Source organism: Copidosoma floridanum, unplaced genomic scaffold (assembly GCF_036245765.1).
Source record: "Copidosoma floridanum isolate Cflo_tuat_1 unplaced genomic scaffold, Cflo_Japanese_pri ptg000006l, whole genome shotgun sequence".
Classification (NCBI taxonomy): Eukaryota; Metazoa; Arthropoda; class Insecta; order Hymenoptera; family Encyrtidae; genus Copidosoma; species Copidosoma floridanum.
Window position 1 is genome coordinate 25,195,007 of NW_028321883.1, and position 26,133 is coordinate 25,221,139.

Below are 26,133 nucleotides of genomic sequence, written 5' to 3' on the forward strand. Positions count from 1 at the left end.
TATACTGCTTGCTAGCCGCAGACGCGAGGCAAGTTGGCTCTTGTCGGCATTTTCGGTTTTTTGTTCTTTCTTGATTAACCTGTGGTGTAAAAATAATGGTAGATTCGGAAGAAAATAAGAATGAGACAGTTGAGAGTAATAAAAAGGAAGACAAGAGAACTGGAATATGCTTAATCAAACCAGAGTAAGTAAAATAATTTTTGTATTTTCAATTAGTAAATGAAGATTAACAGATTCTAACCTCAAAAATCGTCTTAAAACACTCTTGTGCAAATTTTTTTTTTTATGAATAATTGATATTTTCATGAATACACGTTGATTACTAAAAATGAATACTTACCCTTTTACTCTTTTGTATTTTACAGTTTTATAATTGAAGTCAGTGTGAGAACTGAAAATGATGGCTCAAAGGAAAAAGAAAATAGTAATGAAAAAAGTGATCCCAGTGATAATTCGGATGGTGAGCCAGCAAAGAAAAAAGCCAGAGGAAACAGGAGGAAAGATAAGCCTCGTGGACAGAACAAAGGTAGATCTGTACCTTACAAGACCTTGCGCGAACACAACTTTTGTCCCTGGTTAGCAGATTTGACAGCTGAACTAGCAGATAACAAGTGCAATTATGAAAAATGTGCTTTTATACACGACAGAAGTGAATTCTTGAAAATTAAGCCGGAAGACATTGGTACCGAGTGTCCTCTTTTTAAACTCACGGGCAAGTGTCCAAGGGGCTTGGCATGCAGATTAGGTTCAAAGCATATCTCAACTGATGGTTTCAATATCATTGATCATGATAAATATGAAGCTTTTGAGAAGCTTTCACCCCCAGTCAAAAACAAAATAGATAAGATAGTTTTGGAAAAGTTGAAAAAATATCAATACGATTTTGCTAGAGCTGAGAACATTGTCACGAAGTACAACTGGGTAAGGCTGAAACTTACATATATATATTTTTACTGTATGAAAAAAATAATCGCTTCATATCAAAGTAATGATATTTTTTTCCTAGAAGTCTAGCGAAATATTTGACAAATCAGGAGTAAAAATAAGTCCCAATAAAAACCAAGAAAAAATTGGCCCCGTTTTAGATACCGATGAAATAAAATTAAGGCTCCAGGAGAAAAAAACAATCGATTGGAAAGACAAAGTAATGCTAGCTCCACTTACTACAGTAGGCAATTTGCCCTTCCGTAGGATATGTAAGGAATTCGGAGCTGATATAACTTGTGGAGAAATGGCTCTGGCACCTAAGCTTCTAAAAGGCATTAGGGAAGAATGGGCCTTAGTAAAAAGGCACGAATCTGAGGATGTTTTTGGTGTTCAAATCGCTGGTAACAATCCTGGTGTTCTTGCCAGGTGTTGTCAGGTGTTGAGCGATGAGACTGAAGTGGATTTTATCGATTTGAATGTTGGCTGCCCTATCGATCTTATATACAGACAAGGAGCTGGCTGTGGCTTGTTGAATAGGACGAGTATATTGGAGTCAGCAGTTAAATCTGCTTCGGAGGTACTGAACATTCCATTTACGGTTAAGACAAGGACAGGAGTCTACGCGGACAAGCCAATAACTCATAAATTGATGCCCAAATTTAAGGAATGGGGAGCAGCTATGATAAATGTTAGCTATAATTTGTTTTCAACATCGTTAGGGTAGCGATTTTCGTTATTTAAAAGGTAATGAAATTTTTCTACAGATTCATGGCAGATCGCGGGAGCAGAGGTATACGAAACTTGCCAATTGGGATTACATTGAGAAGTGTGCCAAAGCTGCAGAGCCAATGCCGGTCTATGGTACAGGTGACATTTTGTCTTACGATGATTATCAAAGGATACGGTCAACGTACAAAACAGTTCAGGGTGTGAGCATAGGCCGTGGGGCTCTTATAAAACCCTGGATATTCCAGGAAATAAAAGAACAGAAGCTTATCGATATTTCCTCTTCTGAGAGGTTTGAAATCCTCAAAAGGTACACGAGGTATGGTCTAGAACACTGGGGATCTGATACTCGTGGAGTTGAGACTACAAGAAGATTTATGCTAGAGTGGATTTCTTTCTTATACAGGTACATTTAAACAAACATGCATCATAATAGCAGTTATCATTTTTAATTTTTACAACGGAATTTTTTAATTAATTTCAATAAATTTAGGTACGTTCCAGTTGGAATTCTGGTACATCCACCTCAGAGGATGAATAATAGGCCACCTTATTACCGGGGCCGAGACGAGCTGGAAACTCTCATGGCCAGTTCCAATTGTGCTGACTGGATCAAAATCTCGTATGTTTATTTTATACATAGTTTTTCTCCCTTAAAAATAAAAGAAAAAATATGCATCTAAACACAGATTTATTTCTGCAGAGAAATGTTGCTTGGAAAAGTTCCAGAAGGCTTTAATTTTCTTCCCAAACACAAAGCCAACTCTTGGAATTGATGGGCAGAATTGATATCGATGAACAGAACAATAATAAAAGAATTGTGTATATACATTACATAAATTAAATTACATCAACTTTGATAGTAGATTGATCACATTATTATCAGCTTGATCTTTCATTTGTTGCAAGCTAAGTGCGGGTTTTAGGACTGCATAGGTGTTTTAATTGTACGTGAGAAGATCAGTAGTGGATGGAGACATCACCAAGAGTCGAGACTGGCCACATGCAATCACATCCACTTGCTACAACCTTCGTCGTAGGCTCCCAGCAATCACCATCCCAACGTCGTCTGACTATGAAGAGTGTACGGCTTCTCTGTACGCAATGGAAACTGGGATGGGCACATTTCTGTACAAATACCGTTTTTCAAATTATCATTTTTATCATCATTTATTCAAGCAATTTTTTTTATTTTTTTATTATTTTTTTTTTTTTACTTGTTTTGAAGGTACAATGGCTTTCAGTGGTTCGTCATCCATGAGTGAATAGCTTTTGCAATACACTTCATGGTAGTGAGGTGGCTGGTACTCGTAATTCGGGTCATCTTTGAGCTCTACTTTGCGCGTCACTGTTTCGCACAAACTATGGTATTCCTTGATACGTACGGAACATGTTAATATGAAAATGTATAACTTTTTATGATCAAGTGTGATACGTACCGGCATCAAACTTCGATTACTCCTATACAAGTGCTCCTTATCCTGTTCATTTGTGTTCGTCTGTTGGTCATCGTTGTCTTCATCGTACGGCTCATCTTCCGTCAGAAAAAACTTTGGTTGTGCGCCAACAACAGCATTGTTCTCGAACGATTCGTCAGATAGTCCAGAATCCACGTAAAAACGTTCTTGCTGCTGCTGTCGCAACCAGGGTAGAACAGCCGTTTTTGAGCCATTAGCCAGCCAGTTCAAGAGCATCAATTCGCTGACCTAAAAGAAGCAAACGTTCATACATTGTGTCGCTCATATCTTACTGCGTTTTCGTTCGATAAATAAGTGTAAGTAGCTCTGGTAATCAAGAATTTCACGAGCTCAGTCCGGTTTTGTCACCTTCGCGTCTCATCAACGTCGAAAATCACGTCAATCCCAACGAGATATAAAAATCAAGTAGCTCGAATCAACGCTCTGGATTTCGCTTCTTCAACAAGAGTCCCGATAATAGTTGTACCTAATGTTATAATAATAACAAGCACATTGAAAAGTGCAACGCGCGCAAAATCGTCCTTGCGTAAGCGTGTATTAAAATTTTCGAGCGAGGCCGATTGAATGCAATAGAAAATAATGGTCTCTCGAAGCAGGCCCTTCTCGCTGTCGTCGCTCTCTGTTTATTCGGCAAGGTCACTGCCTGCAGCTCGCCTCATCTATCGCGTGCACCAACTCTCCCTAGTGCCTATGGTACATGGGTTTTTGTACATCCGATCTTTTGTGTTCTTCGACCTCGATCGCAATAACCGGTAGCACAATTAAAATTAAATGTTACTGCTTTTCAGCCATGTAGTGCCAACAAATTATGAACATTTAATTTTCTTCAAAAAACTTGTTTCATGATCGATTGTAGCAATTTTTAACTTTTATGCTGAAACGGTCAAAAATCGGTTGTGTATTGGTTTTCAGAGAACATGTTTACCTACATCAGAACGGAAGAGAATTTCGGAGTACCCAACGATGATAATACACAAGCTTCTCATCTCTTTTCCCCCACTTGCACTGCCTGACTTTGTATGGCGTAGAGTATATGGGATCGCTCTACGTACATACATCCACACATTCCTCTGGCTAGTTATGCTAAATGTATTGATGTTTGTGAATGAATGAACTCGGATGTTTTGTGGCTTTGCATCTTAGAAAATAAGAAGGGGGTAAATTCAAAGTGGAAAAAATTTTGTCAAAAAGTTGAAAATTTTGCGTGAAAAAATTAACAACGGATGATGATGAAGAAGATTTAGTGCCCCGATTTTCAAGCATCGGTGGTTCAGTGGTAGAATGCTCGCCTGCCACGCGGGCGGCCCGGGTTCGATTCCCGGCCGATGCATTTTTGAATTTTTGGCCAAATTTTGGCCTTATTTTGGCCTTATTTTGGCACTTTTATTAAAAAATCACAAGTTGGGACTCTGCGGGCCACCATCGGTTACCACCCTCAAACGATATCCAACGGTTTTGATAGTCAAATCGCAATTGATTACTCATTTTTTTATCATTGTATTGAAGTGAAGTTGTTTATTCATCTTATTATACGTTTATTGTAGTGAAAATGATTGATTACCATACGTGTAACGTTTTATTTATGCAAAATTTACTCTAATATCCAATTGAGCCTGATGAGACATTAGTTATCTTCTACTTTCGAAAAGAGCTTTAGTTTTTCATATTCTAAGAACCAAAATACTACTGTTACTGCAAGCGAGACCACTAATAAACAAGGTAAACTAAAGCCACCACCGATATTTGTACCGCGCTTTAGAAAACATAGTTAGTATTCTGAAAAATTCTAATTTTTGTAAAGAGAGCTTCTCTCTCAAACAAACGAACAAACAAGAATGCACCGTGTATACTTCTTCTGTACCTATATTCAATAACATCTTAACTGTACTCAAACAAAGCGACATTGAATTTTTCACTTTTATGCCCAAAAATGCGAAACCAAAAAATCTTGTCCTTAAGGGTATGTACGGTGATTTCACTGAAACTGAAATAAAAAATGAAATTCTTGAACACGATTTCGACAACGTCAACATTATCAAAGTTTCTAAAATTAAATTCAACAAAAATACAAATAGTAGAGAACATTTCTTGATCCAACTTTCTAATGACAGCGTCACGAACAATCTTGTTAAGATTAAGACACTAGCTTACTACCAACTCTTAACCCCTCACTTAACTTTAAGTACATGTACAAAAAGACAAAATGATCCGCATTTACAAAAAAACTACAAAAAAATTATAACATTATCATCCCAACGGATATCAACCTACCTAACAACATCATTGACACACTCATCTCTGACTTAAATGAGGCAATCTTAAGCACAATTGAATTATCTGTACCTAAGTACAAACCCACAGATAATGTTCTCAACTACGTAACAACTAAAATTAAAAAATTATACGAATACAAGTCTTACCTTATCACATGTCTGAACAAGGTGGTACAAAGAATTCAAATCTAAACATCATCGCAACCAAAATTCTATCTACCACCCCAACAGAGTCTTCAGACTTAAAGGACCTCCACAACTTGACAGTCTACTACTAGACCATGACAATTTAGTTCTACTAGAAAGATGCAAGTACAATAAAGATAATTACCCCAATATTAACGGGAAGACGCTTATACATTCGCCTCGTTATAGAAGCGTTTTTGAAACTGTCAACATGTCTCACAACTTGAATGCCGACATGCCCCTTTCTCGCATAATCAGGGATAGGGTAGACACGCTAATTAAAGAATTTCAAAATAACGAATAAAATAACACAACAATTACTAAATTTACCGAATCAAACCCAGCTGACAATCCCAAAACTATAGATAACTCTATTTTTTTCCACAATACCTCCTAAGTGGCCACCATCCTCCACAAACTCCCAAACAAAACATCCTCAGATCTTGACAACATGCCACCTATAGTACTTAAACACCTTCCTTTTAACATCATCAAAAGCTACACTATAATATTTAACAACCGCATTAACAATAAATACTACCCTAAAATCTGGAAAAAGGCCAAGGTCCTCCCTCCACTCAAAAAGGGCAAACCCCCAGATCTAGTAACTAGCCGCCGTCCTATCAGCCTCACGCCCGCTATTGGCAAGATTTACGAAATTGTTATCGATGCATCTCTCAAACACTACACTAAAACACTAAACGTCATCCCAGATAATCAATTTGGTTTTATACACCACCTTTCTACCACCCACGAAATCCACAAAGTAACAACGGAAATAAACAAACACCTTCACGCGGGCGAAACCGTCGGCGCCTGTCTTATAGACCTAGAAAAAGCATTTGATTCGGTCTGGATCTACGGTCTCCTTTTTACTCTTCTTAAATTAAAATTTCCAACAGATTTTATACATCTAATATGGAATTCAACACGCAACAGAGAGTTCGTCACGTGGAATGGCAATATCACTCCATCGATCACTTTCCAAATACAAGAAGGTCTAATGCAGGGCACTGTCAACTCGCCTGAACTATTCAACATTTTTATACATTTTCTCCCAATGCTTCATAACCTCAATCCAGGCAACAGTATAACTTATTCTGCCTGCAAAAGTCCTACAGTCGTCAAAACCAAACTCAACACTTTGATTACAAATTCTAATAACTGGTAATCCCATTGGAACCTAAAAATCAATCCTCCTAAAACAGAACTCTGCCTATTTTACAAACCTCTAAGATTTCTCGGCAAAAAAATCCGTAATGAAATCCACGCATTTAATATCACTATCCAAGATCAAGGTCAGAATCATGAAATTTCTAATAAAAAATCGGTTAAATACTTGGGCATTCACCTTGATTACCTGCTCAGGCTCACACCACATATTCTAATACAACTCGACAAAACTATAATAGCCTTCAGAGCCTATTCTAGACTCTTCTATAATAAAACCCTATCTCCAAGGGCCAAAGTTATTTGCTACCTACTCCTAATCCGCCCCATTATAGTCTACGCCTCCCCCATTTGGTGAAAAGTCAGTGCATCTACAATGGAGAAAAAAAAGGAAATTCGATCGTTATTGTCTGCGCGTCTGCTTGCACATATTTAGAAAAAACGACTCAGACCACTTTGTCAACACCAGAACTATATATAACCTGGCAAAAATACCCAGAATTGATAATTTTACATTAAAACTAAACCGAGACTACTTCGCTAATCTTAGTAAAATCGAAAACCTACATTGTAACCAGTTCTCACAGGATAGCATCAAAGACTTCTTAGACGAAGCCACTTCAGGTTACTTCCCTCCCACACTCTTTCATTTATTTTGATAAAAAAGGATTCCTTCAAGACGAACTAACCATGTATCTAGACATCAATTAAACCGTTATATTAATTTTGATCCCAACAACTATGACCCATCAATACTCAAATACTCCAGAACTATCCTTACAGCAGATATTAACGATTTTCATAGATTAAATAATGAATACTGGTGGCTTGTTGCGTATGCGACGGTTTCAAACTCTGAAGTTTTAAAAAAGAAAGTGAGGCATTAAAAAATGATAATACTAAATGGTTGTGTATGTTTACGTCGCAAAAAGAGTAAGACCTCAGGGGTCAGGCGTCGCTCTCTAAATTGGCACTTACGTAGTTGAAGTTCAAAATGACGCTTACGGCTATAAAGTCAATGAAACACAGCATTAACAGGAAATAGGCTTTTGGCAAAAAACCTGGTTTATTCGAGTGAAAGAAATTACATTTCGATTATAAATAATAATAGATAAACTTTAATAGTATGTGATGAAAGAGAATGAGTAAAATGATGCGCAAGTTATTTAAGAATACCTTTTGGTTAGGTTGTAGACCAAACTCTTTCCCACGGGGGAAAGTCGATCGAGGCGAGCCGTTGCTCAAAAGTTAAGGGATTGCTGGCCAGGCAGATCCGCGTTTTCGTCGACACGAAATGTTACGTTTAGGAATAGACGTTTTGAGGTGCCGTGGGCAACCAGAAAATCGACAAAATGTAAAGGTTACAACAGTCGAACTTTTTGTGGGTTAGCAGAGACAGACACGTCAGCTTGAACGTCTCAAACAAAAGTGAACGAGAGTGCACACACAAATTTTTAACTAACCTTTTTTCACAGTCTGAATATAGCTTATAACAAAATATCAACGCGTCTGGCGAACTCAACTGTTTCTACTGATCCACAAAACATGGCTTGCTGATGATGCCAAATTTATTGATGAGATCAGAAGGCGCAAAATTAGCCTAGCTGATTACATTAACTTACAACTGAATTGATCACCACCGCCACCACCCTCAGTGCTGTACTCTGTTGGCTCTACCCTATTATTATAACTACACTCAGCGTTAATTTATATCTACTATTTATTATATCTCCGTATTATATATTATATTGAGCCTCCTCAAAGGGAACTTTTCTGTATATTTGTATATATGTAAAAAAAAAAAAATCCTCCTTATTAATGTACGCGGGTTTTTTTATACCATTTTCTCCCACCTCTCAATATTGTACTATCGCTTGACACTCGACGGATCTGCCTTCGTCACTCAAACCACATAACCGTTTACCCACAACTCATTCATTAAAACTGTACCGATGCGAGATCGCTTATTCACAGGCTATGTATCTGAAACACTATGTTACCTATTGGCTTTTTTTAGAGTATTTTTTATTTGCGCCACTCATGTATCACTAAATGTATTTACTCAGCAAATAAACAATTTTCAAAAAAAAAAAAAAAAAAGATTCGATTCCCGGCCGATGCATTTTTGAATTTTTGGCCTTATTTTGGCACTTTTATTAAAAAATCACAAGTTGGGACTCTGCGGGCCACCATCGGTTACCATCCTCAAACGAAATCCAACGGTTTTGGTAGTCAAATCGCAATTGATTACTTATTTTTTCATCATTGTATTGACGTGAAGTTGTTTATTCATCTTATTATACGTTTATTGTAGTGAAAATGATTGATTACCATACGTGTAACGTTTTATTAATGCAAAATTTACTCTAATATCCAATTGAGCCTGATGAGACATAAGTTATCTTCTACTTTCGAAAAAAGCTTTAGTTTTTCATATTCTAAGAGCACATACAAGTTTCATGACTTCTGGAGCATAAATAATTTCAGTTTCTAAGCATGAGTTTCCACGAAAACTAAGGAGAAGCACAAGTTCCATTTCATCGGTCAGTTTGATGGAAATTAACCAATGCACTTGGTATAAATGAGGGAAAAAATTCCAGAGCATCCAAAGCTTAATTGGTCGTGCGACGTGGTGTGTGTGTGATAGGTATACACGCTTGTAGTAACAAATAGGTACGTAGGTGGATTGGCACTCAAGGGGGGCTCTAGCGATTGCGTGTAATCGTTGCCTCAAGTGTACTTTTCGTTAATTGCGAGTACGCGCTGTTCCTCCCTATTCTTTGCTCCTTTGTATAGCTAACGAGCAACTTGAAAATGATAACAGGGAAGGTATTAATGCGTATACCGTATGCCGAAGTCAAGCATTCAAAAATGATCTATGGATCATTGGAGCACCAAATGTTTTTTTTTTTTTTTTTTTATCGATTTTCTTATTGACGCGCGCGCTGAATGTAATACGCAGCTTTTAGATTTCCCCTCGTTTTTTTCGTTTCAATTGAAACCTTACGTGCACTCGTGTAAAATAGTTGCATACGTATAGCCGATCGCGCGCGTGCATGATCAATTTTTTCCAACGTCACACCCGCGCACATGAGCCGGCAAACGAAATCTCGTGACTCTCGTTGCTCCATTCTCTCCCGTGACTTGATTTCAACTGCTGTAACCTTCCATGTAGTACACGTACACGCGTATCCTTACATGATACAACGTTAGTTTGAAATTTATTTAGGTTCCGTGTCTTTTAGAACAACAAAATATTTTGAAACGAAAATTTGGCATGTTTTACTTATGTTTTTCAGGACGAACCTAATCACAAGCAGATTGCCGATTTCCAGATAATAACTTATACATAAAGTGGGGAAAAAGGTGTATGAACTCAAGTGAAAAGAGAAGAAAAAAAAAAAAAACAGCATAAAAGCTCTCTGACTCGTTCTCCAGCCACTGTCATCGCGTCAACGCTGTATACATACGTGTACAACATTACGCATCCACTTTACTCGCGCATTACCTCGATAATACTATATACACACCGCCTGCAGTTCTCCTCCTACGACGTAGCAGCAGCAGCAAAAACAGCACAGAGGGATTATGTATATGTGCCGCACGAGCGAGCGAGACAAAACGAGCAAACTGTCGTTATTCAATTGACGAGACCGAGGGGGATATATGACTGCACGGCCGGCCGACAGATAAGTATATAGAGACCCGGCCAACGAGAGAAAGAAAGAGAGCGAGCTTTAGTTTGTATTACATATATACGTACCGTAAAACGACGCGCCGCGGACAGGCCAGTAGTCGCGAGCCGGAGAACCGCCGCGCGGTATATACTTAATCTGTACGCCGATCTAATTTTTCTAAAATCCGTCGGATTTTATCGAATTGTATTGTACTACGTTGTCCCAGTGCGTGTCGGCGACCAGTTCGTGTCTACACGTGCGTTGAGCAAACTTTGGAAACTCCCTCGCAACGAGGAAGAGAGTAGTACCCCGGTGAGGATCATTTCCGGCCAGATTCGAGTCCTGCCGATCCCTCGAATGTTCCTATACACAAGATGACGGTGCTTCACTTCCGCCGATCGGGTACTTTTGTTCGGGTCACATCGCGCGCAGTGATCGTTTTTTTCTGCCTACAGGAGCGAAGCTCGAGGGTGTAGTCCATAGACGTCGAGGAAAAAGGCCGAATGGTCCGGGGCGAGCGCTGTCAGTACTACAGGGCCGACATGGCCGCCGATCTCTACCCCAACGGCTTGCTTAAGGGCGCTACTGCTGCCAACACGAGCACCGATCCGAGGTACGACTTTTCCGCGATGTGGGCTTTTGTGTGCGCTCGTGCACTCTCACCTATTGTGAAAACAGATTTTTGGTTTCTGATGTGTGGGTTGGTCGAGTGCAAAAAGTTACCGGTGAAATTTTAGAGCGACAGGAGGGGTCATTGTTTTAATCGTTTTGAGCGGAACTTTTGGAGCGCGTATACGAGAGCTCGATTGGGGGAGTGCGGTTTTACGGTAGTTTTGGTTACTTTGTAACGAGAATAACGAAAGGCTTTAATGGCACTTTTACCACGGTAACGTGTTTGAAAAAAAAAGAAAAGTATTTCGTAAGATGATGGAGGGATCATGGCTTGTTACACGTTGTTCCATACTAACGTTCTAAACAAATATTGGCTCAGTGCTTTACGCGAGTCGAAGTTGAAATCGGTAGTCTCGTGCGAATATTTTACCAAAGTGCGTTTCTAAAAAAGTCCATACGGTACAGATCTAATAACGATTTTTTTTGCGGTACAACAATGTAAAGTATTACGTAAAAGGTCTATTGAGAATTTTCCATTATCTTTTCATGATTTATTTTATCTATTCTATGTATTGTTTTTTTTTTTTTTTTTTTTTTCAAATATTATATTACGTTTAATTGAATTGGCGAAAAATTTAGCTGGTTCGGCCATATTTTAAAATACGCATTTTCAAAAATTACCATGTATAGAAATACGTATGATATGTATACGTGCAAGACGTGTGTTTAATGAGTCCGATGCGGATGACTAACCGCCAGCGTATTTTTAAAAAGTGTCGAGATTAGATAATTGATTGTTGAATGGATTTAAGATCACCCGTAGGCTTAAACGTCATCGGGTGATAATAATAAAATGTGTACGTTTTCTCTCATTATTAATCGGTTATTCAGATACTAATAATAATTTGGGAAACAAGTGCATTTAGTTTAATTTCCATTCCACACCTTGACTCCTCCAATGATTAATACACAAAAACCGCAAATCCACAACGTAAATTCTAGACGCGCAGTTTTTCGCGACTGTAAAAAAAAGTAATTATAAAAAAAAAAACGATAACCGATAAAACTCAATAAATATATGCGAACAAGTTGAGTGCAAGAAAACGAGGAAGAATTAGAAAAAAAAAACAAAAAAAAAAAAAAAAACGGCCCGCAATTATTTCTTATACCACCGTGCAGCCTTGAGAGTATAAACTCGGGCGTTGAGCGCAATGTCAAGCTCGGGAGGCAAAAGCATGGCAAGAGTGACTTCCGATAACGGTTAGAAGTTTAAAAGGCCTCCCTCCGTCTCTTTCTCTCTCTGGCGCGTTTTGACTGAAGCGTTTTTCATCGTCCATATAGGTTGTACCTACACACATGTACAACTGTGATGTCGCAGAGTTAATAAGCAATTGACCCTCGCTTCCCTCCTATATGTGTACATGTATACACCACCTCCTACTCTTCGTCCCATTTCATCTCACTCCATTGTCAAAGAGTCCGACGACGGTGGAGGTGTGCGCGATCACGGACTACGTATATGTATAATAACCAGCATCACCAGCATCACCACCCAGAACGACTGTGGATGTGTGTGCTTCCACATGCGTATACTATTAACCCATTTCTTAAACTCCTCTACGTATGTATGGTCAGCTCTGAATTCGCGATTTTTTTTATAGAAGGGATACTCTGTACAGAGATGATCGGCTTGGACCCACCGTGTTATCGTCTTTTTTGTCTCCTCCTTGTAAAACAAAGCTTGTCGTTCGATAGAGCGAATAATGACTTTTGTTTGTTCTTCGATGTAACGGCGGAAATTTTCTGTTCCAAGAGACCATTATCTTCCGGACGCTCGTATAATCCGATCATTAAAAATTTCTCTCTCTGTGCAATAACTCATATATGTATATATATATTATACATGTGTACACTAACATTTGGTGAACAATAACTGCAGTACAATGGAAAAAATTTTTTACTGCTCGAAAGCCTCCCGTTTGCGATGACTTTGCCTAAATTACGTATACTGTACGCAATGGTTTGCCAACTATAATTCGTTCGAAAGAGGGAGGGATAATTATACTCGTATCAAGATCAGGTCAATGGCAATTATTGCGTGCACGCGATGTGTATCGTGTGTCTCCGGTTTTAGTACGACAGCCAAAAGGATCAGCTATGCAAATTGTTCCCTTTTGTATTTGGATATGGTGCAAGTATGTCATCTATCATCTTCGGACAAATGATCCCGCTCTAACGATACTTGAAAGACGGAGGAAAAAAAAAGATCGAGCTCTGAATCAGTACCAGCTCTTGTCCATCCCATAGATGATGCCATTAATTTGTAAAAATGTCTTTTGCCTTTTTTTGTACCCCGATTTTTTAGTGAATTTTGAAAATTTTCAGCAATTATAGGGCAAAGTGACCCCACCGAAAGAAACAGCTCGATACACGTATACTTATAGTCATGGCCTAACGCTGCGTTAAACAATAAATTCTAGATGAGCATTACAGGAGCGCTCGATTCGTTGAGGAAACTTTTTTCACATCTCCATAGGTCTTTCGCAATCCCTATACCGATTTCCGGTAAACTTTCCATAACGATCCATCGTATCGTCGCGATACCAACAAGTCATCGGAGAACAAAAGTTGTACACACATAAAATAAACGAGGAGAGCGCCGCAGAGACGCGTGATGCAATGATTATTATTGATGCCCATATCGTTAAACAGTTTAATAAACGTCGATTCGTCTGCTCGTCGAACATCGCCGCGCGCTTTTATCGCAATCGAATTACGCCAAACCGATTATCCTCTGCGTCGTATACATGTATACATAGAAATCTTTCCATTCGTACGGGATACGTGTGCTTTTCTTTCTTTTTTTTTTTTTGACGTGCTCATGTAAATTTATCAACCGTATGGATAATACTACAAACTCGTTACTTGACACGTGTGCCAATTGTTTAATGATCCGAAATCCGCCATAGTAAAACCTAAGACTTAAACTGGACAAACGAAAGAGATACCTGGACTTTCGGGTGAATTAGAGAGTCCCGTGGCTTTTATTAAAATCATCGCACGCATTTCCGTAATCAAAGCCGCGATGGCTCGAGCTCGCGTCACGCGACCCAAATATACTCGAGTTCCGTTTCTGCGCTTCTCCGCGCATCATATCCCTGCACTCGGCGCTTCTGATTTTCCACCACTTGATTTCGCAATTCAATAAGAGCATCGGCTTCGTTGCAATTGTTTTTTTTTTCCTTTCAAAGCTTCTATTGCTTGATATTGCTCGTATACGATGCACGTACGCTCGAAAATTGTAGCGATAATTTTTTTTTTTAGTCACGAATACGATGTATAGTTGATAATACCCCGATACGTTATACACACTTATCTTCATTGGCTCGGCGTTTTACTTTAGATAATATTTACGTAAAAATCGAGGCTGAGGGACAATACGATTATTCACTCGTGGAAAATAAAGAATTTCGTACGTAGGTATACTTATTTGTGTGTACAGTCGACAAAAGTAACAACGCAAGAAATGTATGGGCTGTGCGCAATACGAGCTCTCGCTCCCGTTGATCCATAAACAAGCAGCGTGCAGTCCATTTATTTTTAGAAACGCGCAACAAAAAGAAAAAAAAAAAAAAAAAAAAAAAAATTGTAAGTATAGCGTCGAGCCGACCTGTATGCATGAGTTGGCTCGTTATTATGTGCGTGTGTGTTTGCCGAAAAAATTAGATCGGCTCCGAACCTACTCTACAGAGGACGGAGTTTATCACCTATTCGGGAGTCGGTTTTTTTTGAAAAAAAGAAAAAGGGGGGGAAAAAAAAAATCAATCAAGTGCCAACTTGCTCTTCGTCTTGGCTTCCCGATGGGAGAGTATATCATTGCGATATTTTTAGCCAACAGGATGATGCCTCTGTCCCTTTGCATTGTCTAAAAATAACTTTGGCTATATGTGTGTATACGTTGTTTGCATGTACCCAAGTCCAATCTCCCGCTCTCCAATCACCCAATTAAGGTATTTAGACGGCGATCGGCCGAAACGTCAATTTGCCCTTATACGCTATAAATACATACGTGCGTACATTGTATAAAGCGTATTTATACAAACTATCTGTTGCGTGTTTGGAAATATAAATATTTTTTTTTTTTTTTTTTTGTTAAATAAACTATTGAGCTGCTTCACACACTCAGTGCCTACGATCCCGTTTATTTATTATTTATTTAGCACGAATTGCAATGCGAACAATGCGTTCATTGGCTGTGCAGTTCATCGCGTTTTTTAAAAGTTGAACATACATTTCTTATCGTTGAAAATAATAACGAAACTGCGTCAGCTGAATAAATTAACAAGTGTCGGGTCGTTGAAATTCCAAGCTCCAAGTTTGCAAGAACGAGTAATTTTTTGTGTTGTTAAAAGTTAATAGAAAAAAAGCGAGGCGCGACCGGTTTGACACGCGTGTATGTTTGGGTTGCAGATCTGCAGGGGCCGACTTGAGGGACCAGTGGAAAGCCAATGATGCGGCTGACACCGAGGCTCATCATGCCGGGCATCAGCAGCAAGACGAGGAGCAGCCCTTGCGATTCCAAGACAACAGGTTCTTCACGACCCTCGTTCTTGGCAGAAACAGGTGGGATTTGCGACGTAATCTATTTTTCATTTTTTTTTTCTAGTGCCGGGAAGAGCAAAACTTGATATGATTAAAGATGACACGTACACGAGGAAAAATCGAATTTGGTGGGATTCCCAAGGTTTTGAAAACAACAGTCGGAGAAACGAAGCCGCGTATATTTTTAACCGACATGGTTGTTTGCTTTGAACTTGAAACGAGAAGCTTCTCTATGTTTAATTGGCGTGACGGGAAAAAAGTGCCGAACAAATGGAAACTCTATAATTACAATGAAGTACTCCTGTCTAGACAGCAGATCTCCACGTGATCGTGGTCCAAATTTCCGTGAAATTATTTATCGAGTTTATACTGTACAGAGTACAAGAGTTTCACCTTTTTCGTGCTGAAATATTAAAAGTAAGGCCAAGCTGTTGGTTAAAAATAAATGCGATCTGTTAAAAATAACGAGGCAGTTGAACTTTGGTCAATTCTAATCGTGACGAATGAGAATAAAAATATTTGTCATGGACAACTCTTAGTTATTTTCATTTTCCTCGAAAGTAGGGGAGGGAAAAAAACTTGTTGACACGAAGGCCATGACTCCGAAAATTGTAAAATTCAGTTTCAACAGACAAGTGACGAATATAAACGTATTAATACACTCACGTACATACTATGTGAGATAACTAACAAATTTAATAACGATAATAAGCCGTGACGTTTGTTCTCTCTTATCTATTCCCGTAAATGAATGTGTATTAATCATATAATATGTATACGCACATCGACTGATATGAAAGTAACATACGCGCACACATGCGTGTCCGTAGGAAAATTTTATGACACGAACGCACGTCATTTGCTTTCATTGTATTATACGTGAGGTAAAATTGATTAACACACAAATAACGCACTTACGAACAATTTGCGAAATAAACCTACGCGTCATAGTACCCACACGTGTCGTTTAAAACTCATTTATGGACAGAAAAAAAATTTGGACGCGTGGGCCAAGTGACGGTGAAAAACTGGCGACAGTACCCGATCGCAGGTATACACACATCCAACACACAAAATCAAGTAAAAGAAGCATTATCGCGTTTTCACTCCACGCAAGTACTGTATACGTATATATCCACTTACGTATGCGTATACAACATCGCGTCCGCGACGCCCCGCTTTTTCTCTCCCTCTCTTGCATTCGTTTACTCTTATGCTCATTCCCCCGAGTCCGCATTGCGTTGGGGACACGTGCGCGCTTCTTAGCTGATCTCGAGCCGCGAGTTTGTATCTCGTCACCGTCGCCGCGACTGTGTGTTTTTTCGTTCGTCGTCGATCTTTTGGTGTTATTTCAGTGACTGTACGCACAATATTTGGCCCCTGGATAGCATTGTTCCAAGAGTAAGGTAAAACCAACATTTATATGATCCCCTTGTTATCCCCCCAGGAGTTTCGACGATTACTCGTAAAAAAAAACAAGGAGCTTATTTGGAGATTAAATCGGTTAAAGAAAAGGAGATCGTTTTGGTTGCCAGTGATGGACTTACGATGAAAATCCCGCAAGCGCGCCGCATCACCTTGAACGTATTGCGTTGGCCAAAAGGAAATTTCACCTTCTCTTTTTTCTCTTCTCCCGCAGTTCGCGTTTGGACAAAAAAAACACACACACACACAGTTCTTTCTCTCCAAAAGTCACACCACTTTCGTCAACGTCCAACAACTGCGCGCCTATACGTCCCTTTTATACATGGGGGTATACGACACACCTAGTATCCACGAGCGACGCGCGCCGCGGCTTTTTCATCCTTTTGGCGCAGGACGCATCCACGAGTCCGAAAATCCTTGGGCAAACAAAACACGAGGACGCGCTCTCACCGTGATTATCTCTGGGTTCTTTTTTTTTGTTTGCGCGTGACAGCTTGATTGGATTTCTCTAAACCTTTTTTCAACGTTTCGATGTATCGATGGATGATTTTTGATTCACCAGAACATTGCGCCAATGGTACAATACAGATAGTCCTGCTCTCTCGTTTGAGGATTAACGTAGCGCTGATGAAAAAAAGCTTGCAAGCTCGCGTACGCATGTGTAGACGTGACGACTTTCGACAGGTGTGTGACTGCAGTATGTAGAGAACGACGCGAGAGGTACGATATATATACAGCAGGCTTTGGGTATATATGTAATTAATATGCAATCAATCGAGGCTTATTCTGGAATTACAACTGCGATAATTGCTTTCACATTTGATTCTCGACTGATGTATAAATAAGCGATTCCGCAAATAAACTCGAGTCCGAGTTTTATCATCTATATGCGCATTATCTTCAAGGTTGTGAGAAAATTTGTGAGGATGATCAAACGAGTTGGGGGCATTTTCAAAACAATATTTCGGCGTCGCCCGATTTTTTCGTGTTTTTGGAGCTTTAAAGATAATTAGGAATTGTTTTGGGGGAATTTTTCAATGATTAATTTCAAAAAGTCCTCCATTAGCTCGAAATGTATTTAAAAAATTTGAAAAAAAAAAAAAAACCAAATACGTATTTAGAAGTTTCCCCGTATATTTTCAAAGGCAGATAAAAATCGTCACCCCGAAGGTGTGTCAGCAAACGAATCATTTGTTGATTTCATACGACTCTCGGTTGGGGGATTTTTTCTTTTCTTTTGAGATACTCTGCGTTACAAACCTTATTTAAAATTATTTTTTCAACCCAAGCCTTTATAAACTCGTCCCATCAGCTGACAAATCAAGTCCACACCTAGATCAATCGAGCTAATCAACCCGCGCGTTCCAACAAATTTGTTTTCTCCCAAAGCTGTCGAAACCCATGGCATAAGATACATTTGCGCGCGTGACACGCGATCGCTTCTTCAATTGTACCCCCTCCTCCCGCGCCACGTAACTTATTAAACAAACACTCTTTTTTTTTTTTTTTTTTTTTTTTTTTGACGGTCGATTGATCTTGATTATTTTGTCACGCATCTCCATGGTGCAATATATACGCAGCAGCTCTCCTCACGTGCTGCTCGTTAATTCATAAAATCTTCTCGAAAGGCGGCGGACATCGACTCGTTATGATCCACGCGCGCGTTCCTGCGGTCTTGGCAAGATCACTGCAGTGTTGAAACTAAAAGCGACGCGATACAACACCCCAAGACAGTAAATTATCCAAACCAAGGAACAAAAAAAATTATATTTTCTGTAACGTACGTAATATTGTGTATTTATTGGTACTTGCGGTAAAACGTGCGCGCATGTGTTCGTGTTTGATTTTGTTCATCCATTGTTCGAAGCTTTTTATTTTTTTTTTATTTTTTCAATGCGCAATAGGAAACTGTTACGGTGAATTAGTGACGCTCTGTTTGTTCAGCTGCCGAGGATGTATCGGTTTAATCCTAGACCTACGCCTGACAATACATCGTGTACATGTGCATGTATACATATTTTTTCTTTTATTACACCAGTCACGATTTTATCAAAAGCATCAGCTCTTCTTGTATTGCATCAGCTTTTTATAACATCCGTGTAATCTTATCGGATCTGTAAGGCCGGTTCCGTGCATTGCATCATGCATACAATGTGCATATAATACAATATACAGGTCACGAATTATAGATATTAATCTACGATGGGACGGAGATAACGCGTGTGATAAGAGAAAATTATACCGATGTTGGGATCTAAAAATGCATTCAAATGGCAGCTACTTTTTTTCTTACCGATTTGATTCGTTGGATAATGTCGTATGTATGTACATTTTGATGAAATTTTTTTTCTCTTCCAGAAAAGTCTCCCCGGACATCCTGCCCTCCTGCTCGCAGGGCGTGTTCCGCCAGCGCGCGTCTCTCTCGACGGCGACGACCAGTTTGCCGATTTCTCCGGGTCCCAACAGTGCGACGTCGAAGCACCAGTCGACGACGGGACGCAAAACGACGCAGCAGCTGCTCGCCGCGTCCAAGAGTACCTTAAAAACATCCTTGGCCGCGCTCTTGGCCGATAACAATCTGCCCGGGGTCAAGGCCGTGCGCAGATCCACCTCGGATCGGCACTCGTCGGTGAGAGACCATATCCGATCGTCGATCGTCTTTCTCTCGTACACACACGGTTTCAATTTTCGCGGCTGTGGAAAAACATCTCTCTGTATAGCACCCAAGCGAACGTGTGTATATACGCTGACAGAGGCTTATCGGAAAAAGAGCGTTTGTGTTTTGTGTGCGCGTTGCCGGTTTTACTCCGTTTGCGCCGATTACAAAATATATATAGCCAAAGACCATTTACATAACTTGGCGCCTGGCGTTCATTTATCCTCTCCCTTTCGCTCGTTAACATACATACCTACTACTGTCCGTGGCGTATCATTAAATTTCCAACTAAAATTTACTCGCATCGGTCCATATCTTGCTTTTCTTCTTTTTTTTTTCATTTTTTTTTTTTTTTTTTGATCAAATTTGAACGTCCGTGAATCATCGCTTGATTCTCGTTACGGAAAGCAAAACCACCGAATGGATTCTCGAAAGCGTTTGAAACGCAACAAAGAAAAACCATTACGATTAATGTGCGAAGAAGCCTCCTAATTGCAAGCGATTCCGCGTCTAAATTTATCACCTATTAACCTTGGCCTGTAGAAGCTCGCGAGCTTTTAACGAGCTTTGAAACTTGTCGCCACAAAATTTATCTGGAAACAAAAAATCATTCGTCAAGCACTTGGTCTCATCTTATTTCATGTACGGAATACAATTTACCCATCGTTTGTTCCTATAAGTAGTACGTGTACCCAAATCGGAAAGATTGTATTATAAAAAAAAAGGGCCCTTTTGATCGAAACATTGCAGAAGCAGCAGCCACAGCAGCACTCGTCGCGTAGCAGTAGCGGTGGCATTACAAGCGGCGGCGGCAGCAGCGCCTCGTCCTCTTCGTCGACTACGTCGACGCAGCAGCAGCAGCAGCTTCGGCAAGGCAGCTTCGGCCGGCGTTCGCGTTTCGCATTGGCCAGCAAAATGGCGGCCGCGACGAGCAGCAGCAGTGCAGGTAGCGCGACGATGACGACGTCGTCGACGGCCCAGCCACCGGTGCTTCAAGGCTGGCCGAACTCCAAGGACGATTACGAGCTGCGAGACGTGATCGGTGAGTTGATGCGTCGAGCGGGTAAAGTCTTACGGCTTGGCCAAGTTGAGTGGGGCTTTTTTTTTTCCCCCCTGTGTGACACTTGGGGAGAAAAGTGTTGATGTATGTGCGCGCGGATGCACGCGCTCGCCGGTTTTCCATGGCAACTTGTGTGTGTATGCCCATGTTTACTTATGTGAGTGCGTCAATACGTGCGGCCGCGTGTGTGACTGGAGCTGGTGAACGCTCCGTCGGGCTTCTGGAGCTTTTCCACTTGTTTATTGTTGTGGAGGGTGTCTCGAATTATTTTTTTTCCCAATATTGTCCATTTGAATTTTCTGTGACGTTCCCTCAAAGTGTAAGCATTGGATCCAACTTAGCCTCGTACGATAAATAATTACTTGCAAGTTTTTAAAGTCATTGTTGCAGTGCAGAGTGACAATGTATGTTGTGACGTGACATTGGACTAGAACTGATTGTGTTTCTTTTTTTTTTTATCCATTATTTATTTTGTTAATACGTGAGTTAAAACTGAAACTTTCGTTATAATTTTATATTGCCTTAGACTATAACCAAACATACTAGTCTAGTACAAATACGTAAAATCTGTAATCAAATGAATTACTCTTGAAGATACATAAACATTCATAGCTGATTCTTTCAAATAAATAATTCATTTAAAAAAAATTAAGTTGGAAAATAATGTTTTCAAACACACAGATACTTACAGAGTATGAGGTTATTCTTTTCAAAAACATGCAAGTGTAAATACAGCTTAATCAAGATTAATCGTAGTTTAATAAATTATATTAACATATATTACTTAGCAAAAAAAAGTAGAACATTTTCTTGCTCAGCATGACTTGATAATTTATCTAGTTAATCGAATTCTATTCTATTTATAAACGATGAAATTTCATATCCTAATCAGCTGTGAAAATCTCTTGTGCAGGTTGATCTAGTAAGTGTCTCTGTAACGTCATTTGTTATATAAAAAGTTTAAACGCACGCGAGATTCTAGCGAAAACGTTGAAGGAAAATTACCAAGTTTATTGAACTAATGTTATTTCCTGACATTGAGGGCAGTGAACTTATGATGCTACTTTTTTTTTAATACTTCAAGTGTTAATTATCAACTGTGTGATAAAAAAAAAATTTGATTACTGCAGGTGTTGGAGCAACAGCAATAGTTCATGCTGCATATTGTATACCCAGGAACGAAAAATGTGCTATAAAAAGAATCAACTTAGAAAAATGGAACACAAGCATGGACGAGTTATTGGTAAGTTTCTTGAATCCTACATTATTGTGTAACAAAACTGTTAATCATATTTTTAATTACTTTACAGAAAGAGATCCAGGCAATGTCATCCTGCAATCACGAAAACGTCGTAACTTATTACACATCATTTGTTGTAAAAGAGGAACTGTGGCTTGTACTGAGATTACTTGAAGGTGGATCTCTACTGGATATCATCAAACATAAAATGAGAACAACGAATTGTAAGCACGGAGTTTTTGACGAAGCAACAATAGCAACTGTACTTCGAGAAGTACTCAAAGGTCTTGAGTATTTCCACAGTAATGGCCAGATACACAGGTCTATACCGATTGAATACAAAATTTATCGTTGACAAAGTATCGTTTAGAGTAATTTCAAATCCAGTGCGATTTCTATACAGGGATATCAAAGCAGGAAACATATTACTTGGAGAAGATGGGACGGTACAGATCGCTGACTTTGGAGTGAGTGCGTGGTTGGCAACCGGACGGGACCTCAGTAGGCAAAAGGTTCGGCACACATTCGTCGGTACGCCTTGCTGGATGGCGCCTGAGGTCATGGAGCAGGTGAGAGAGGAAAGTTACATTCCAGTTTCTTAGCCTGTGCGTACCGTACGTTTTTCAATTTACAATACGTTTACTATCTATGTTATTTTATATGTGTTGATTGTCTTGTTATAAATATTGGTAATCGAGTTTATTAGTTTTTTTTTTTTTATTATTTAGCTTTGGTCTTAGAGTCTTGATGTTAACTATTGTGCATGATTAAACGTAAATATTACTTTTTTTTTCTTTTTTTACGATTTGCTTGATGTAGAATTTGTTGTTTCTTTTTCAATTAAGTTTTTGTCAATGCATTATGAAATTTCATTTTATTTTTCGTTCGCTAAGGCATTGGCAAGGCAGCTTTGGATATGTATTTTATCAAGCACGAAAACCTTTTTTCACGAACGATTGCTTCAATATGAACAGCTTTTTATTTAAATGTACAATTTTTACGTAGTTTCTGTATGTTCTTCTATGTATGCGTTGTAAGGTGCAATAAAAGGCTAATGAAAATGTGAAAATATTCTTGTGGATCTAAAGTAGTAGATTTGTATGTTGCTTTTTCACTTGACTTCATTACATGTATCAAAAATTGCATCATTGAACAAATTGGAAATAACTTTGAAAATATTTTTTTCACCTACAGGATCATGGTTACGACTTCAAAGCTGACATTTGGTCATTGGGTATCACTGCCATTGAGATGGCTAGTGGAACGGCTCCATACCACAAGTTTCCACCTATGAAAGTGCTTATGCTCACACTTCAAAATGACCCACCCACTCTAGACACTGCTGCCGACGATAAAGATCAATACAAGGCATATGGCAAGACCTTCAGAAAAATGATCGTTGATTGCTTGCAGAAAGACCCAACGAAAAGGTTTCTTGTCTTAGTGATACATTTTAAAATTATTTTTTAATTCAATTTTCCACTGGGTCTCATATAAAATAACATTGTATTATAGACCAACAGCGACTGAACTTTTAAAGCATCCGTTCTTTAAGAAAGCAAAAGACAAGAAGTATTTGCAACAAACACTCGTAGCCATTGGACCTAGTTTAGAAACGCGAGTTCAAAAGGTAGTTAAAATTTTCTGGATTGTTTTTTTGAAGAAGAATAAATAGTAAAAAATAAACTAATTTATAAAATGAAAGGCTTCAAAAAGACAACCTGGGACCTCAGGACGACTGCATCGAACAGTAACGGGTGAATGGGTTTGGTCATCAGAAGAAGAAAGCGGTGCTTCTAGTGGTGAAGAAGGCAAAGAAGCTCTACCCATCAATAGAATCGAACGTGATAGTAGTGATGATGAGGGCCAAGATGACGATTATTATGATAATAAAAATGCAACCAGTCGCGTACCAGTTGACAAAAATGTTCCTATCAACTTAGTCCTCAGACTTCGGTATTGATTTAGCTACCACTAATTAATAACTATGTCTTATATACGTGTTCAACAAATTATTTCGTTTTCAGTAATCAGAAACGTGAGCTCAATGACATCAGATTTGAGTTCGCCGAGTCTGTTGATTCAGCTGAAGGTATAGCATCTGAACTAGTTGGTGCTGGTCTTGTTGATGGCAAGGACATTGTTGTGATTGCGGCTAATCTCCAAAAATTAATCAACAGTGCGGGACAAATACGAACAGTTACATTCCCACTGGTAAGTCACACAATAAAATCAAAGTTTTGAAAAAAATATTTACTTTTATATTTTTTTTTAGAATTCAGGACACGCAGCAAATGAAATGCCGGATGACAAAGCGTTGATTGGATTTGCTCAGATTTCAATCACAGATTAAGTGTTCTTTTAAATGTTTCTATTATACGTTCGTTTAAGAACGTCATCTTACTGCAGTGAAGTGAAAGAGTGTCACCTCTTTTTTTAACTCTCGTCTGTGACTGTGTATCGAATCAAAGTATTACGAGCCAACAATTAATAAGTGCTAAGTTCGTCGATTCTCGAACAACTTAATTCGATATTCACAATTTATACTTTATTCTATTTATGTGGAAGGAATCGATGTTGATATTTTTTAAACTCTTACAAGAGTTATGTATAAGAACTTTTGTCATCTGATATTAGATTTAAAAGTTATGCGATGAAATGCATTGCAACTTATAATTTTATGTGCTATTTTTTCTCTTACATTGATTTAAATATTTTTTCGTCTCTCAATAGTCTCAATCGTGTAAATATTAGTGATAAAAAAAATGGTCTAGCTTTTTGCTTCTTATAATCAAATATAAATCGTCATAAGAAAGAAATAATATTATAACCATTATTCAAGCTTTGATAATGCGCAACAGTTACACTGATAATGCAACCTTTTGCAACGTTTTCCGAGTGATAAATCTTGCGTTCTCCTCACTGACCAACTCGGCTTTCGCCAGAGTCTATGCGATTAACTGCTAGTAGTATCACTTTTGATAATCAGATTTGTATGATTATGGCTAGAAAAATATTTTGTTAAAAGTTGCGTCTATACACATTAAAGATTGTGCCATCACAATATACATGCACGATAATATTACTTAAAAATACTTACGTTACCAACGTTGTCAAATGTCAAGTGGTAAAGGACCACCGTTCAAGTTTCTCTTTTGCCAAGTGTTGGCGTCTTGACTCATCGACGCTGATGTACATACCCTGATCAAGATGCGAGTCATTATAATACAGCTCCAGCGCTTACTTCTGTTACTTGGTACTGGTGACTATTTGCAAAGTTTACAGGCGAACAGATTTTTTGATCAAGTTCAGATAAAAACTTGTTACACAACAGCGATCCAACTTCTGTGTGGAATGACATACAGAACCTTGTCGTTAAAAAGTATGTTGGTGACACCTACCTTGACTGGCACCGAAATATCTCACCGACAACATTTCGACTTTGTTTATGAACTTCTTCACATCTGATTTCTTGGATTCTTGTAGATTCCACTCCTCTTTCAAGTTTTCTTTTTTCCTCTTGACTCATTGATTGATATGTGCACACTTTTCACTCCTATTATTTCATCAGACCACACAATGTATAAGATGAACGCTGGTTTTAATATTTTTATCCGAAACTCACTCCTATTATTTCATCAGACCGCACAATGTATAAGATGAACGCTGGTTTTAACATTTTCATCTGAAACTCGCCCCACAAAAAATTACAAAATTACAAAAAGTCGATATTTTCGTGAATGCTATAGTTGCCATTTACAGAATCATTTTGTACGTGTTCCTTGAATATTTAAGCTTCTATACACACTACAGTTTTTGAAATGATATGTGGAGTACGATCTTGTCTCTATTTACTTGAGTAAAATGTTTTTGAAATACTGTTCATTTTATGTTTATATTTTTTTTCATCATTTCAAATTTCATCGTTGAATGTACTTTTTTACAAAAGTTTAATCAATAATATAAATTTACTTATAGATAAGTATATTAAACAGCAATTTGATAAAAATTACGTCACGAGTGTTGTAAGTTATTGTAAAATAAAATAACGTATTCTTTTTTATCACAAAGTAAATCAGTGACTAATTTCTATAGTCTCAA

At 38.7% G+C, this 26,133-nt stretch overlaps 3 protein-coding genes and 1 non-coding gene across 5 annotated transcripts; 3 read left to right on the forward strand and 1 right to left on the reverse strand.

Moving 5' to 3' along the window:
• The first annotated feature begins 33 nt into the window (after positions 1–33).
• Positions 34–2,507, forward strand: Dus3 (Dihydrouridine synthase 3). 2 transcript variants are annotated; one of them, XM_014361165.2, is made up of 6 exons: positions 34–184; positions 366–921; positions 1,007–1,615; positions 1,692–2,059; positions 2,147–2,275; positions 2,357–2,507. In XM_014361165.2, the coding sequence occupies exons 1-6, from the start codon at positions 96–98 to the stop codon at positions 2,427–2,429; spliced, it is 1,824 nt and encodes a 607-aa protein (XP_014216651.2). In that variant the 5' UTR covers positions 34–95; the 3' UTR covers positions 2,430–2,507. The 2 variants fall into 2 exon arrangements, with proteins under 2 accessions (XP_014216651.2, XP_014216652.2); XM_014361166.2 differs by having other exon boundaries at positions 1,010–1,615.
• LOC106645321 (uncharacterized) lies at positions 2,375–17,289 on the reverse strand. Its single transcript, XM_089598882.1, has 4 exons — positions 17,199–17,289; positions 3,093–3,359; positions 2,871–3,026; positions 2,375–2,781 (listed from the first exon to the last, which is right to left on the reverse strand). Exons 1-4 carry the CDS (start codon positions 17,223–17,225, stop codon positions 2,614–2,616), a joined length of 618 nt encoding a protein of 205 aa, XP_089455008.1. The 5' UTR covers positions 17,226–17,289; the 3' UTR covers positions 2,375–2,613.
• Positions 4,391–4,461, forward strand: TRNAG-GCC (transfer RNA glycine (anticodon GCC)). The gene has a single exon. It is a non-coding gene; the product is annotated as a tRNA-Gly (tRNA).
• Positions 10,570–25,312, forward strand: LOC106645327 (serine/threonine-protein kinase OSR1). The gene is made up of 12 exons (XM_089598881.1): positions 10,570–11,050; positions 15,520–15,672; positions 19,435–19,705; positions 20,483–20,774; positions 21,923–22,035; positions 22,103–22,353; positions 22,436–22,601; positions 23,227–23,462; positions 23,548–23,662; positions 23,738–23,988; positions 24,060–24,246; positions 24,308–25,312. The coding sequence occupies exons 1-12, from the start codon at positions 10,941–10,943 to the stop codon at positions 24,383–24,385; spliced, it is 2,223 nt and encodes a 740-aa protein (XP_089455007.1). The 5' UTR covers positions 10,570–10,940; the 3' UTR covers positions 24,386–25,312.
• Positions 25,313–26,133: the final 821 nt, after the last annotated feature.